The sequence below is a fragment of the Mustela erminea genome, chromosome 7, assembly GCF_009829155.1.
Source record: "Mustela erminea isolate mMusErm1 chromosome 7, mMusErm1.Pri, whole genome shotgun sequence".
Classification (NCBI taxonomy): domain Eukaryota; kingdom Metazoa; phylum Chordata; class Mammalia; order Carnivora; family Mustelidae; genus Mustela; species Mustela erminea.
Window position 1 is genome coordinate 112,644,958 of NC_045620.1, and position 17,165 is coordinate 112,662,122.

Genomic DNA, 17,165 nt, shown 5'->3' on the forward strand with positions numbered 1-17,165 from the left:
GGATAACAACCACCATGCCAACTTTCCCAAGAGCTACGTTTTCATACTCTGAAGTATTGGCAGCCCCGTCATTGTGCTCCACTGGAAAAGTGCCCTGAATTCACAGGAACAATCCCTTTTAACCAAAGATAAATATTATCCTGTCTTTAGTTTATGGCTTAGGAGCTATATATCTGTCGCTATTTTCAATGTCTCCTTTCATAGGATTAAAGCATGATTTTTCTGAATACTCAGTGGAGATTTAACCATTCAAGGTTTATGGAGCTCCACCGACTTCTCCCAAGTGAACGTGTTTTGCTAGGCCCTTCATTTGAGGGAAGAAATCTTTATTTAGGTTGGGATTTCTGTAAATGCCTAATTATAGGTGTAGGTTGAAAATAAGAGTTGTAGGCTTTGATAAGAATCTTCCATTAGGTTGTTTATTTCCCAAGAATGGAGGTCCTGAATTAAACCTTTCTTTCCTACTCTGTCTTGATAGCGTTCCTTCTCCACCTCTTATCTCTTCCTCCTGAGTATGGTCTCTTGTCTCTTCCTAGCCACCTACTCTCTATCCACTTGTTATGATAATATTTCTGCAGTGGCTCATAATCAGCCTTTGTCTCACCAAGCTCTGGGGCAGCCATTCTTCTTCCTACTTTTCCAAGATGCCAGGGAGTTCATTACATTATTAGTTGCAAAGAAGAACATGAAGTTAGAAGTATGGGTTTCTGAAACACAGCTTCTTTTCAATAAATAATCCTACTTGGGGAGGACCTTCATGGTTCTCCACCAGCAGGCCACGGGAGGTAACCCGCTGCCCTGTTTATATGATGGAAGGCTCATATGTATTTGATAACATCCATGATGACCTCCTGAAAAGGTGTCCATTTTGCTAAGGAGCTACCTTACTTCAACTGCTGTTTTTATTTTTTTTCTTGAAAAAACCTTACAGAATTATTCTGACTTGAAATCATTATATATATATATATATATATATATATATATATATATATATATACATGTATATATATATTCATTTTCTTTATTTTTAAAGGCTATTTATTTATTTATTTATTTGACAGGGAGCGAGAGAGAGAGAGAGACAGTAAGAGAGGGAACACAAGCAGGGGGAGTGGGAGAGGGAGAAGTAGGCCTTCCACTGAGCAGGGAGCCCAATGCAGGGCTCAATCCCAGGACCCCGGGATCATGTACGGAGCCATACAGGCGCCCCCATTTCCTTTTCTTTAATGCATGCCATTGTATCTCAACCTTGCCTGACCACTGGAATCACCAGCACCAATGACTGAAAAATGGAGATTCTTAGGTTCTTCCTCGGGAGATTGATCCTTTAGGTCTCGAGGGTTCCCAGAAACCAAGAGGTTATAACACAAATGCCCCTGGTGAATCTCACGATCTGGCAAATCTGGGACTCACTGGAATGTGATTTGGAATCTTGTCCCTCCCCACCCCACCCCTGACGCTGTGATGTATAAGTATATATCTGTGTATGGGGGGGTGATACAGCAAAATAATATGTGAAGGGTACATGTATATTCAAATGTGTAAGATGCCATTATAAATGTGAAATGAAAGAAATCATTCTGTTGTTATGAAACAATATCCCACATCTTCCATCCAACGTTCTAATTTCTGATTTTGCAAAGGCTCCCTTTTAATTCAGAGTCTCTGAATCTTCCTTTACTAGTTCACTGATTACCAAAGCTATGTCATCCATGGCTGTCTGGAGAATAACCCAACCTTGGAGAGATCTATTGCTTTATTTAATGGAATCTCTAAGTGGGTCCAGTTGATGGTTCTTAGCAAACCAACCCCCCAGCAAAGGGCAGAAGTCATTACAAAGTTTATCAACGTTGCCAAGGTATGTATGTCTTGGAGTTAGATGGTTTTGGGTTTTTGGGGGGAGGGGTTTAGACTTTTATTTATTTATTTGTCAGAGAGAGGTTGGGGGGAACATTAGAGGGGGGAGCTGCAGACAGAGGGAGAAGGAGGCTCCCTGCTGAGCAAGGATTCCCAATTCAGGCCAGGACCCTGGGATCATGATCTGAGCTGAAGGCAGACACTTAACCAACTGAGCCACCAAGGTGTCCCTTGGACAGGGTTCTTAAAGGAACGTTCGTTCACTCTAGAGAAAAGCTGTTGAAGAAATTTGGGGTTTGCAATATAAAGGACAATTAAAGTATTCTTAATATCTGGTGAACAACTCATACTGCTATCATGCGAGAAGATTGCTTTTAATTGGCAATACTTAGAAGAACTTACTATAACTATTTTTTTGGTAAAATTATTGGCATATTTTTCTGGTGAATTGCATTTGTACTTCATTTTAAACTGATGACATTTTTCTTTGTTATTGAAACGGTGCACGCATTCACCTGTAATTCAGATAGATCAGAATAATTGAAAAATTGTTGCAAAGTATTGATGTTAACTTTTTTTTAAAATTTTTTATTGCAGAAGCTCCTCCAGCTTAAAAATTTTAACACTCTGATGGCGGTGGTGGGAGGCCTTAGTCACAGTTCCATTTCACGCCTCAAGGAGACCCATTCTCATCTTTCTTCAGAAGTTACAAAGGTACAGTGGATTAGATCCTAATCTTAAGTAAAAAAACTCATCTGTAAGTTGTTTAGGGATAGGATGCTCCTAAGAAATGTCACTCAGAGGGGGAAGTTTTCTTCTTAGGTGATGATTGGTTACACATGGAGAATTAAATAGGAAAGGAGTAGCCACACTGCCTGGAAAAACAGATCGGAAGTGGTGGCCAAGTGTCCCAGTAGGAAGGCCTTGAATACCATAAACGTACTGCAGTTGTAAGTACTAGTGTGCATTTCATGCTTACTGTGTGACAGGCCCCGTGACACACACAGGGGATACAAGATGAATAAGACAAGTCATTCCTACCCTCCTCAAATGAAGTTGTTGAACACCTGCTCTCTTCAAGGCCCTGTGTTCGGCATGGTGAAAGAGACATAGGAAGAGGCAGGTGTAGACCTTGTCCAGAAATCCCTCAGATTGATAGATGAGTTTTCAGGGAAAAAAAATATATTTTTGAAAAAACAGTGATCATTTCCCAAACTGAGCTTTTTCTGCCACATTGGTTTCCAGGCCACTAGAATAATATTTTTCCTTATTGAGTGAAAAAGGACATTGCATCCTTACGAAAAGATTTCCTTGTAAGTGTGGAGTTCGCTCTATCAGTAAGGACACTTTTCAGTTATAAATTTTAAAAAAATCTGGGAATTGCTGGAGCAGTAAGGGAATGGGTCAGCTCACATACCTGGAAGTCCAGAGGCAGGGCCAGATCCAAGCATGGTCTGATCAGAGCTCTTGGCTCAGTAGCTCTGTCTTCCTTGGAGCATCAGGTTTTTATTCATTTCATTAGACTGCCTTCTTTCCTGATTAGACCATCTGTAGCAGCAAGAAAGTGATGCTTTGGGTTTTTTTGTTTGTCTGTTTGTTTTTAAGATTTTTAAATCTATTTGTCAAGGAGAGAAAGGGTGCACACAAGCTGGGAGAGACCAGGCAGAGGGAGAAATAGGCTCCCCACTGAGCAGGGAGCCCAATGCGGGGCTCCATTCCAAGACCCTGGGATCATGACCTGAGCTGAAGGCAGAAGCTTAGCTGACTGAGCCACCCAGGTGTTCCATAAATGATGTGCTCTTGTTCACGAAAGTTGGAGATAGAGAAAGCTCTCAGCCCTGCCAGGTGGAATGAAAGACCTCTTTTTAGGCAGCTTGGCCCACCTCAAGTTCCATGCTCATCACTGGGCCAATCACAGTGGCTAGAGAAATATAACGTACTGATGGGCTTACGTCTGTGCTCCTGAACCAATCACAAACCAGAGGGGATAGAATTGGGATGATGGTAAATCAGAACCCATCCTTGGACTTGGGAATGGAGGCAGCTCCCTCTGAGTTACATGGGCCATTTGGAGAAAGTATAGCCCCATGGAAATTGAGGTCTATTACAAAGGTCTGGTTGCTGTTAGGCAACTAACAATAAACAGCAGGATATAAGCCAAGATACACAGCTGTCTGACCTAAAACACTCATTCAAAGCATAAAGGGGCTCGTTATCTTAGTGTCTTAATATCCTTTGTCTTTGTACTGAATTTCAAGTAAAGAGCAAAACACATTTTACATGTTGTGAGGAGTAAGAATTCAGTAGAGGCTCTTAGAGGCTTGGAACCACTCGTGTATCTTCGAAAATTATTTGAATTCTTCCTTCTTACAGAAAAGAAAACTCGGGCCCCTCAAAATGAAGTTGCTTGCTCAGGGTCATGCTTGTCGTTAGTAGCACAGTCCCAAACCCCTAGCTGTCTTACACCTAAGTGTGGCTTTTCCTCCTACCCCATCCTGTCCCAGATGAACCTTCAAGTAATACCATGAATGCAACTTTCTTAGAACAACTAGGACACACCCATATAGTACCTACTATAATTTAATAGGATACATGGTTATATTTGTGGACTGTAAGATTTCCATGAATTGCAAACTACTTATAGCTATTTGATGTCATTTAACATCCTGACATCGCCAGCAGGCAGGTAGAGGTGCAGGGAGGTTTCTGCTCTGCAGTGAAATAGAACAGGCTGCCCCTCTCCTAGCCAGGCCCAGTGCATTTCTCTAATTTTCTTTTCCCAGGTTAATATTTCCCTGCATCAGTATTGGTTCGATCGATGCTTCTCTCAGTGACCGAGGAATGTCCTAGCTGCACACAGCAGATGCACACGGGGGTGGGCGGACAGGAAAACTGAAACCTCTCCTTTCCCATCCGTTCCCAGAACTGGCACGAAATGACAGAGCTGGTCTCCTCCAACGGCAATTACTGCAGCTACCGCAGGGCCTTTGCAGACTGCGAGGGCTTCAAGATCCCCATCCTCGGCGTGCACTTGAAAGACTTGATAGCGGTCCACGTCATTTTCCCAGACTGGACGGAGGACAACAAAGTGAACATTGTAAAAATGCACCAACTCTCCGTGACCCTGAGTGAACTGGTGTCCCTGCAGAACGCCTCCCACCACTTAGAACCCAACATGGACCTGATCAACCTGCTCACGGTGAGTTCAAGGGGCCGGGTTTGTGCTCAGGGCTCTTCCGTGCCTCCCTGTACAGGGTGTACAGGAACATCCGGGCCAGTCACTCACCAGGTTGCATGCTGGGCCAGTGGACGTGGAGAGATCTGCAAGAGTGGGGGAGGGGAGGGGAGCCCAGCCCTATAAGCAGCATGAATTGAGACTGCAATCTTGGGGCCAAGAAATTTCCCATTGTCTGGAGGAGCCTAATCAGCACTGCTCCAGCTCCGCATCCAGACCTCCCACTCTCAGCCCCTTTCACTCTCAGTCCCTTACTCTCCCTCACCACACCTGTCTTGTTCATCCCCTCCCTCTACATGGCTCATCTGCCTCCCTTTGCCCCCCAGCCCCCAGCACAACCGTAGCTGAAGCCTGGGGTAATGTCAGGACCTCCTCCATCATCTCCCTGCCCCTAACGCCAACCTTCCCAAAGCCGCCTGGCATTGGAGACCCTTCCAGACTCATTGTCTATCTAGCCTGTTTTGCCATCACCTGCTCCCACAACACGCTCGCCTTTGAGGAACACTGGACTTTCCACTGTGAACTGTTGCCTTCTGCTTCCTGGCCTTTGCACTTTCTTGGAAAACCCCTTCCCTACCCACCCCTATGACTAGCTCAAATTCAAAAGCCTCTGTCTTTCTGGAGCATTCTCTCTTCCTCTCCAGAGCAGTAACACATCGGTCACATGTGTGGCTCTTGCCCGTTATGCTTTCTTAACCATAGGCGGTATCACTCGGTAATAGATTTCTTTTCCTGTTTACCTGCCTGACACAGCCCATCTCCCCAGCACCTCCAGCAGTACCTGGCATATTTAGGCACTCAACAGATGAACACTGTATCTGGGAATGAATGGGTCAGACAAAAGACATTCACCCAGTAATCATACTTTTTGTCCTCTGTGGTGGGTCGCCAGGTCCTAGCGCTTTTAGAGAGAACAGGTGTAGAGAAGAGAGCCTTCCCCACTGGCGGCTGCTTTGTCAGGGGGCAGAGGCATGACCAAATTCTCTCACCCTCGTTTCACAAATGCAGAAGCAACTTCCCTGTTTGGGTTTATAACACTGAAGCCTCTGACCTGTGGCTGCAACACCGAATTGACTATTTTCCCGTAATGACCATGGAAAATGAAAACAATAACTTTCTGAAGCTCTGAGAGCTGAAATCCCCTACTGCTACATTGGAATGAGAGCGTTGGTTCCTAGACCTTTCATAGACTGTTCCTAGAGCACATAATTGTTTACCAAAGAACAGAACCCCCTAAATGCACGTCGTAAAGCCAGGTGTACCTTAGTATAAAGCAGAAGTGGGCGACACACAGAAACATGAACCTCCTGGGGCTGAGTCTGTATGACAAACAGTAAACACGCAGACGTTTGCCATTGGGGGAAAAAAACCCTCACAATAGACCAGGCACCTGCATTTATTAATCATTTGCCATGTAAATCTGTTTCCATGAATAAGTGACCAGAGTTGCAGCCCCAGTCGGACTGCAAACCCACAGACCCAGGTGATGTCTGCAGACTGGCCTGAGTTCCCCATGTCTGTGTCCAGGCGGCTCTGTGAGAGCATCATCGAACAGGTGCCCATGCATTTTCTCATCTACACAAAAGATAGTGATGGAAGGAGGTGCCTGGGTGCTTAGTCTGTTAAGTGGCTACCTTCAGCTCAGGTCATGATTCTGGAGTCCCAGGATTGAATCCCACATGGGGCTCCCTGCTCAGCGGGGAGTCTGCTTCTCCCTCTAACCCTCTCCTCTCTCATGCTCTCTCTCACACAAGCTCTCTCTCTCTCTCAAGCTAATAAATAAAATCTTTAAAAAAAAAAAAAAAAGACAGTGATGGAGAAGGGGAATACATTTTGGGTCACGAATGCAGCAAGCACCCTAATGACAGCTATTTGGGAGGTATCAAAGGATTTTGAATGAAATTTTTCAGGTACAAATGGAAAATTTGAACTCCAGAAATAAGGATGAAGAAAACATTTTTTTTTTTTTTTTTCTGGGAAGGAAAGAAAAAAGAAAGAGGATGCCAACTCAGTCTCTCTCTCTCACTCTCTCTCGGCCATTAAAGGAGTATATAGGAGCCACCAAGCCCCATGTTTAGGAAGAGCAGTGTTGTTAGTGTACTGCCGGGGCAAGGATCCCCGGTGGGAGACTTAGCTTTTTAGCTCTGGGTGTGCAGTTACTTCGTTTGGTCTTGACTTTGGACTTTTCATAAAGGGTTCCGTGCTCCTTTATGAGATCTCTTCCAGCTCTAAACTTCTGTGATTCTGGATATAAGCACGGGGGGAGCCTGGAGACTAAGGCAGCCGGTGTCAGTCTGATTCTGTGGTTCCAGCCCCGTGGTTCCCTCAATAGCCCAGCTCCCCCTCTGAGCACCCATCAGCAAGCCAGGTCCTGCTTAAGAGCCCACATCCCTCTGTCCTCCCCACCACCGAGGAGAAGGTTCAGGGCACAGGAACACGCATTCCTTCTTCCTGCCACCGACGGATGAATCTCTTCAATGGGGATAGAGGAGACTCCCGTCAGGGGTTCCCTGGACCCCAGGGGGCATTTCACGGAGCACACATGTGTTGGGATTAGAACCGTTTGATTGACGGAAGCTACCCAAATGCATGCAAAGGCCTGGGGAAGCCCCAAGACTCTGGGTCAGGTTTTTGCCCAGAGTGATTGTTTGCTTCTAAACACGGCCCTAGGTGAGGAAGACAATTCACAATAGAAAGCCCTGGAGAACAGCAAATTAGGACTCTTCAATGGATCCAGAACTACTGAGTGTTTGCCCCAGGCAGGGAGCTGCACAGCAGTGTGCGAACTTCCTGTAAAAATTGATTGCATTTTCACAGTGCTTCCACGAACTTCTCCTTGGTAGGTTCTCACAGACACCCTAGGAGCTACCCTCTGCAGACCGGAGCCTGTAACCTCAACCCCTAACCCTTTGTGTTTTACAAAGAAACAAGCAGACTTCTGAAGGACAAGAAGCTTGCAAATGGCAAACTTCCGAATCCCTCTATGGAGTGGTGGGGGCACTCCTCCTCTCCGCAACCATGGACTCTTACTCCGTAATGTGGAAACATTGCTGACATTTATTTTATTTTGCATCTGTAAAAATTTAAGTAGCCTAGGGACACCTGGGTGGCTCAGTGGGTTAAAGCCTCTGCATTCGGCTCAGGTCATGATCTCAGGGTCCTGGGATCGAGGCCCACATCAAGCTCTCTGCTCAGCAGGGAGCCTGCTTCCTCCTGCTCTCTCTCTGCCTGCCTCTCTGCCTACTTGTGATCTCTGTGAAATAAATAAATAAAATCCTTAAAATTAAAAAAAAATTAAATAGTCTCTCTCTCCCTCTTCATGGGTGTTCAGAGAAGGAGTTAATTACAGAACCAAATCTATGAGTCAGATACTGTGATGCCATTTTTATCATTGTAAACTTATCCCCTGAAAAGTACCCAGCACGTGAAGGAACTAGGACCCCAGCACTACACTGTTGGGATTTGAATTGTTCCCCTTTTCAGGGACGATCTAGAGAAAGCATCTTCCACTGTCATCCCTCCCAGTCCTGGAACCAGAAGCTTTAAAAGCAATGCTTCTTGCTTCATGGCATATGAAATCGTCTGATTCTTTTCATAGTATTTTTAGATCTATCAGTTACTTTTACCATTCTGAGTATATGCAAATATCTGGAAAGCCCCCTGTATTTTTACAGTTTCCAAAAAAAAGAAGAAGAAGAATTGCAAAAATGGTGAATGGTGATAGTTTGATGACCAAGTGTGTTTTATTTTATAATTCTCTAATCAAGGCAATGTGGTCTTAATGTACAGAGTAAATCCACAACCATCTTTGCTGATAGACTTTGATGTAAATGCAGCAAACGGAAACAGTGACTCAGGACATATTTCAAAAACAGTGAGACTCAAAATATGTTAGACACAAGCAAACATTCCTGAAATACCACTGCCTATAATTATAAAATACAGGCATATAGGAAGTACAACAGGTTACTCTACGCAGGACATAAAACCCAGAGGAGATGAGAGAATGCACGGAGGTAGGATCATGGCTGGGGAAGCAGAGAGCTGGCAGGAGTAACCCAGGGGGCAGCTTCACATTCACTGATGCGTGCAGTGACATTTGGCTGGAAACCTATCAGCACGGCCCACTAAACAAACCCCACTGGTTACGCATTAGCTCATTTAATCTTCACATCAGTTCTAGGAGGGACCTATTATTTATGCTTCCCATTTTATAGACTGGGAGATTGAGCCCCAGGAAGGTTAATGACTTGCCCAGGTTCACAATACCACTAATAGAGAGCAAAGGTTTGGAGAAGATATTTCCATTATTGGATCTGGTATCTGTCCATGTGCTATATGAAAATTCTCGGGGTACCAGGTGGTGGGTATTATAGAGGGCACGTATTGCATGGAGCACTGGGTGTGGTGAAAAAGTGATAGTTATGCTGAAAATAAATAAATGAAAAAAAAAAAAGAAGAAAATGCTCAAGGATGTTCTGTGTCTTTTGAAAGAGCCTCTCCCCTGCATAGCATGTGGTTATTTGGGTTTCTGGACAGATGTACTAGCACTCTTGTCATCCCTTCTCCAGCAGATGTCAGTGCCAGTCACTAGAGACCTAATTAGGAGGACAGGAACAGGTTCATCGAAGTCCAGAATAACTCCTGGTAACAAAGAATTTGGAAGAAAGAAGTCACTTGATTTTCTTTCTGTTTATGTAGCATTCACAATGCAAGGCAGCAAGCCATGGGTGGGGTTACAGAGGCAGAAAAGACAAATGTGCTGTTTTCTTGAGGCTTAGAGGCCAGTAGAGTTTTCCACTATGGAATTTACAAAATGGTGGGCAACTGCCCATGGCAGATGGGTTTTATTTGGCCGACATGGAATCTTAAATTTTTTTAAAATTAGTTGCTAATATTTAAAAATTGAGTATTTCATATAAAACTTCAGATTTCTGGCTTCTTCTGACAAATGAGAAGATACGGCAATACCAAATAAACTTTCTTGACATTTCACTGTGTACCGAGGCCCCTGTGTAGTACTTCCCATGAGGTATTCCATTTGATCCTGATCAAAATGCAATTCGGTAGGGACTTTAAAGATAATTTCCATTTTACAGATGTGGAAACTGAGTATCAGAGAAGATATAACTGGTTCAAGGTGACAGGGCTAAGCAGTGGCAGACTCTGCACTTGAACTCAGACCCACTGGACTCCAGAACCTCTCTCTCTGCTATATTTGTCACCTCTCTGAACAATCCCTATTGCATTGAGCGCATTGCCTTTTGTTGATGTAAGCACATCTGACATAACTCATAGTATGGCTGATGGCCATACTAAGTTTCACTATTTCTTTTTAAAAGTTCATGTTCCACCTCCAATTGCTCTCTTTTTAATGTTCTGCATTCTCTCAAATTATTAGACACTGAGGTTACACATTGAGTTTGAAAAATATTTCAGCAATGTAAATAAATAAGTAAATATGATCCAACATCATTATTTATCCCTTCTAATTTGTTGTAGCTTTCTCTGGACCTCTACCACACAGAAGACGATATTTACAAGCTGTCACTGGTGCTGGAGCCTAGAAATTCTAAATCGGTAGGTGGTGTTTTCTCTCTAAGGATCAGGGTCAAATACTGTTGTTTGTCATATATCATGATGCCTGTTCCAGTGATGCTTTGTGATCTGAAGACTGAATAATTTAAAAAATCCGTATTATTCCATTTTGCCTGTAGAAGAGCTGAGCTCTGACAGTTTGAGATTATTTCTTCATATCAGAGGCTAATAAAGAAGAACATTATTCCCAATTATTCCATTTCATTGTTTATCTTCTATGTGTTGTGTCCCATCTGAGAATTTGTGTACACATAGGCCCTCCTCCCAACAAAACAAGAACTCATCTTAATGTTTTTTGTTTGTTTGTTTGTTTGTTTTTAAAGATTTTATTTATTTGTCAGAGAGAGAGCGAGCACAGGCAGACAGAATGGTAGGCAGAGGCAGAGGGAGAAGCAGGCTCCCTGCCAAGCAAGGAGCCCGATGCGGGACTCGATCCCAGGAGGCTGGGACCATGACCTGAGCCAAAGGCAGCCGCTCAACCAACTGAGCCACCCAGGCGTCCCATGAGAACTCATCTTAATGTTAAACAGCATTTAGACTCTCCAATATAAAACCCATTCAGTATGAAATTAAGTATAATAAATTTTGAAGACCCTAATCATAATTCACAAATTTCCCTGCTAATGATCGACTCAGCTCAGAATTTCAGTATCACATTGGATCGCTGACTCTTAGTAAAGAAACATTCTATGCTGAGATTGGGGAAATTGTACTACCAAAAGTACACTGGCCATTAGTTTTATCGAGTATTTTATGCAGCAAACTGAAACAGTTGTCTGTGTCTTAGATATGTTTTGTGCTAATAAAAAATACCTGGGCGAATTTGAAATTTACAGTGAGGATGAGGTTCACATGTTGAAGGAAAAACTGTCTCTATGTTGGCTTTTTAGACTCCTATCCTGACATCAGGTTTCTGATAAAGGCTTCATGCCTTACCTCCTTACCTGTTGAGTTCTGTGGCATGTTGCCAGAGATGTGGACCTTAAGTGTGACCCTCTATTCTGATTCTGAAGCATCAGCCCAAAAGAGGCAGAATGACTGTGAGGTGCTGGGAGGTTACGCACTTGAGCTTGAGTCGGTTGACCTGGTAGCATCTGTTCTTATGATCATGAGTGTGGTGTTTCCATCAGCATGTTCACCTCCCCACCAGTCCCCAGAGGCTCATCTCCTGGGGACACTGAAGAACAGATCCATGTGGCCAGATACAGGCCAAAGGGAAGAATGAGGGCTAGACTCTGCAAAGTTAGCACGCCTAAGAGCTGGAGAGAAAGGCAAAGTTATTAGAAAAAAGGAATTCATGAGCTCTTTTCTCATTCCTTGGCTTTGATGGGAGGATGCTGATTTCAGTGTGGCAAGCTGTTACACGTGCACATGGCATTTCCACCTCCTCAACCCTTCCTCTACCTATAAGCAGGCACCTTAATTGCTACCCATTGGTTGTTGAGCACCTGCTGGGGCTTCTGTATCTCATTAACTCTTAAGGAAGTGGAGTCTGATAAGGACAGGTGTCTCACATGGAGCACACAGCCTGTATGTGGAAGAAGTGGGAGGTGGTGTCAGGCCTGTCTGTCTTCAACTCCTGTGCTTTTTTCGTTTTCTTTTTTTTTTTTTTTAAGATTTTTATTTATTTATTTGACAGAGAGAGAGGGAGATTAAAAATAGTCAGAGGCAGGCAGAGAGAGGGGGGAAGCAAGCTTCCCGCTGAGTAGAGAGCCCCATGCAGGGCTCGATCCCAGGACCCTGAGATCATGACCTGGGCCAAAGGCAGACACCTAACCATCTGAGTCACCCAGGCACCCCTTCTGTGCTTTTTCTGCCACAGGATGCTGCCCATCATTTTCCTGCCACCTCTTGTATCAGGAACATGGTAGGAATGACCATGTTAGCATACTTGCCTGATTTGTGCTCTTTAGATTTGTTTTAGTTTATTTTCAGGATGAATTTTTGCCAATTGTAGGAGACATTTCCATCCAATGTAGTCTTTTTTATCTTTTATAAAAGCAGAAGCTTTCAAAGCCCCTTCCAACGACTAAAAGCCTCTGAATCTATGGGAACACATTTCCCCAATTCTTTTCCATCTCTTGTCCTCCTGTTTTGTGTTTAGGTTTGACATATGCTGACACTAGAGAACAAGCTCCTGTCAGGATGATAGTACCGGGAGCCTGTAACTCGGTGTGCTTATGGTTAATGCTGGTGGACCTTGCATAGTCCCCCTCTGAACCTTTGCTCTGCACAGCGCTCCCTTCTTGTCTCACTAGTTCTTTGTGTTTTACTTTGTGTCTCAGTTTCTTCAGACTACCTCTAGATCAAAAGAAATACCTCACAATTCCACTTTTAGGATAGTTAGGGCCAAACAATTTAATATATATTAATGTTCTAATGATGTAGAACCCACTTGAAAAAATAACACATGTTGAAATAAAAATAATATTTTAATTTCATTCTTAAATAACCACAATTACTTACAAATGGATGGGTGTGCCTGTTGGGCATGGAACAATTTCTTAAATCTTAGAATCAGGTTGAATACTGCCACCTTTCTCCTTGTTCCACACTGATTTTTTGTTTTGGAAAGATATGATAATATTGGAAGAAATGTAACAGGATCTAATGGGGGAATTGTGAACTACTTTAAGATGGTAGTTCACATGGTATCTGTCAAATATGGAGTATTGCTTTATTTCCCTTGGAAGTTTGAAATATCTTTTGGTACCCCCATATGAGTCCACTGCCATGTTCCCAATGAGGCATCTTGTTATACAGTTTGGGAACCATGGGTTTATCCTTCATCAGATGAACAAAATAAAAAGCTTGAAAGAAGGAGCCAGGGTATGTATGATATGTGTGGGAGTGAGTCTATGTTTTGGTGATCACATCCAGGCAGCAGGTAGATTTTGGTCCTGCTCTCTCATCTCACAACATTGTGAGGGGCTTAAATCCAGTATAGATACTCCTTAATTCCTCTTGCAAACATATTTATGCCCAATTCAGTATCAAAACCTTCTAATACAGTTTTCATGCATGCACCAGCAAAGATATTTACATTGTATGACAGTCCCAGGGAGAGGAATTAAGTGCACAGCACTCTTGGCTAGTCTCTTGAGGGGATTGTATTTTCCTTTGTGTTGTGTAAACATGTAATACATTATCACCACCATCTCCTCCACATTATTTAGTGAAAATGTGTTGAAAGAACGTGGAAAAACATAGAGAAGGAAAATCCACCAAAGAGGCTAGAAAAACCTAATTAGCCAAACAATGAGAAGGGATTAAGCGTATTGAGAAAGATGCCGGCTTGAGGACATAAACTTGACCATTTTCATGGGCCCATTTACTGCACACATCTACTAATTTATCAGCCATCCAGTTATTAAAGAATTAGACAACTGGTGTTTTATATATTTTATATTATACAAAAATCTGTTTGGAGTATTAAATAAGTTTCAAAGCTGTTTTAGTAATATTTGGGGAACATGAATAGAATTTTTGAGTGGGCTGGGAGAGCAACATCTTTTTTTTCCATTTAGAATAATGGAATCTAGGCTATTGCTCAACAAAATACAGTATCCACACGTGTATGTAGTCACAGATTAGATTCCATTGATAGAAGATGTTTGCTTTCAGAACATTTAAGTGTTGCATATATGTTTTTGCTGATATTTTTAATATAGAAGGTGCATGTCTTTCTCAGTGCCCCCTAATTGTTCAAAGTCTCAGATAAAGTTAAAAAAATGTGTTTTCTCTGTCAGCAGCCTACCTCCCCTACGACACCCACGAAGCCTGTGGTGCCCTTGGAATGGGCATCAGGAGTGATGCCGAAGCCAGACCCCACAGTCATCAATAAGCACATAAGGAAGTTAGTTGAGGTAAGTGGTTGAGAGAGTGGAGATTGAGCACTAGAAGGCCCCTTTCTCTTTCCAGAATACTCTACCATTGCCAAGAATCAACTGAAGTCAATGAAAACAGGCCTCTGGCAGGTAGGAGCAATTTAGCAGACACTCTCTGTACTTGGCATTGGCCTCTGGGGGAGAGCATCCCAGAAAGGCCCCCTCTCCCCTTCTTGTCCTCATGTTCTTATTTGCCGGAATACCCTCAGCTACTCCCAACTCTCTTTCAGTGGCATTTGACGCCCCCACTATTGCCCCTGCTACTCAAAGGGCTGTTTGGGGATTAGAATCTACTCATGAAAAATCTACATGGGTCACAATAAAATGCCCAAGAAATTGATTATCTGAGGGTAGGAAAAGATCCTGTAGGTTGCATAGTTTCTTTTGCTGTATGTATTGGGGGTCTGTGACACAGCAGCACAATGACATCTAGGTCAGAAACATCACTTAATGATGGGAGAGTCTCCATCAGAGTTTTCTACATAGAAATAAGAGTAGAGGGGTGCCTGTGTGGCTCAGTCAGTTAAGCGTCTGCTTTCAGCTCAGGTCAGGATCCCTGGGGTCCTGGGATCAAACCCCTCTTCAGGCTCCCTGCTTAGCGGGGAGTCTGCTTCTCCCTTTCCCTCTGCCCCTCCCCCCACCCTGAACATGTGCATACTCTCTCTCTCTTAAAATAAATAAATAAAATCTTAAAAGAAGGAAGGAAAGAAAGAAGGAAGGAAGACAGAAAGGGTAGGAGTGCCAGTGTGGGGAAAATGGAAACAAACCTGGCCCTAAAAACTATGACCCCTGATTAAATATCAGCTTTAATGGGTGGGTATGATGCAATAGGATTGCGTCTTGGGATAAAATGAACTTTTTTGCTGGGGATGGGTGTTTAAAGGAAAAGAAAGAATGTTCTACATCTTGGATCATCCAGGGAATTACAGTGCATTGAAAGAAAAGTTCTGTGGAGCATGTGAGGCAGCAAGGAAAGGTCAGAAAGGACGGGGGAAGGTGTTCAGCCGCTTAAGGTCCAGTGGAGGAGGCCATGTGTTGGTGTTGTGGTCACAGACCCAACCTGGAGCCAAGGAAGGGGGCGGGGGTATGGGGCAGGATCCAGGGAGGACAGAGTGGCAGCTCAGGAAGGTCCGGAGCCAGGAAGCGAAAGACAGAATGATTCTCTTTCCCACTCTTTTCTCTGAATGCTCATTCCAGTACCTGCTGAAAGACTTTTTGTGTCCCATGTGGGAGTCTGTTTCACTCTCTCTCCCTCCCGCTCTCCACCCTGATGCCATCTCTCCTATTTTCTCTCCAATTCCAATTTCCTAGGGGAGAAGGTTGGCCCAGTTTGGATAAGTTGCCTACTTTCAGCTCAATCAAATGAAAGACTGCGTTTTATCATGAAATTTGGAAACTCAATTTTATTCCACAAAAAGAGTGTATTTTCAACAGAAATATGGATGTTACCTATTAATAGAAGGCACAGCACAATGGTCAGTTTTAAGCAATTTTGATTGTAGATAAATACAGATATTGGGACTTACAAAAAAGGTAATGCTTTAGGATTTTGCACAATTCAGTTATCTGTAAATCAACTTACAATAGGTGCTGAACGGTCATATTTTTAATTAAGTAATTTGTTCATTTATACCTTGCCCATCTCCCAAAATACTCCTGAAGGAGCTTGCAACATTGAGCGCCATGGATAAAATAGAATAGACAGAAACCACCAGGAAAGGGAGAAAGACTCATCATTACCTGCTTGCATAGATGGGTTTCTGGGGAGAGCGTAACATACCTTTTTGAAAACCCAATTTAACAGAGGGCATTGGAACACTCCTTTTATTTTTCTAAAGAAAGTCAGAATCATTGTAAATACGCAAACTTTTCATAAAATGGAGAGAATCCAAGTTTTGCTTTCAGACCTTGGGAATTCTGCTCTCTGGGGATAAACACTGATAATTTGTAAATTATCTTGTATGACTTAATCCCCCCATAAACACACACGCCCCCTTATGCCTCTGAGTAACATTGTTCACCTATTTGCCTAGAACAGAGTCCCCTAAGTGGAACTGCTGGGTCAGAGAGTAAGCAGACTGTCCTCCAGAATGACTGTGGCTATTGACTTCATCAACTAATATGAGAGTGCCTATTTTCTCAAACCATAGGAAATTATCAATGATCTTAACATTTCCTATCTGAAAGGTTAAAAAAAAAAGTTTTCCTTGCGTTTCTATAATTATTAAGCAGAATTGAGCAATTTCCACAAATGTATTGGCCATTTTTTTAAAAGATTTTATTTATTTTTTATTTGACAGAGAGCAAGATCACAAGTAGGCAGAGAGGCAGGCAGAGACAGAGGGGGAAGCAGGCTCCCTGCCGAGCAGAGAGTCCGACACGGGGCTCGATCCCAGGACCCTGAGATCATGACCTGAGCTGAAAGCAGCGGCTTAATCCACTGAGCCACCTAGGCGCCCCTGTATTGGCCATTTGTATTTTTACTTTCTGATCTCCAGATTTCCTTTCTATGTCTTTGTTCTCTTGTATATTGCAGATAATCTTCTCTGTCAGTTATCTTTAAATTTATCCGCTGGACTTTTTTGATT

The 17,165-nt window shown here is 43.2% G+C and overlaps 1 protein-coding gene across 7 annotated transcripts in view; it reads left to right on the forward strand.

Moving 5' to 3' along the window:
• The window catches only part of RASGRP3 (RAS guanyl releasing protein 3), a 107,565-nt gene that overhangs the window by 71,544 nt on the left and 18,856 nt on the right, over positions 1 to 17,165 (forward strand). For 6 of the 7 annotated variants that reach the window (XM_032352982.1, XM_032352978.1, XM_032352979.1 and 3 more), the window contains 5 exons: positions 1,685 to 1,858; positions 2,455 to 2,571; positions 4,781 to 5,056; positions 10,595 to 10,672; positions 14,440 to 14,556. In XM_032352982.1, the coding sequence (XP_032208873.1) occupies positions 1,685 to 1,858; positions 2,455 to 2,571; positions 4,781 to 5,056; positions 10,595 to 10,672; positions 14,440 to 14,556 (762 nt within the window). The remainder of the gene's footprint in view (positions 1 to 1,684; positions 1,859 to 2,454; positions 2,572 to 4,780; positions 5,057 to 10,594; positions 10,673 to 14,439; positions 14,557 to 17,165) is intronic. The other variant, XM_032352981.1, reaches the window with a different exon arrangement.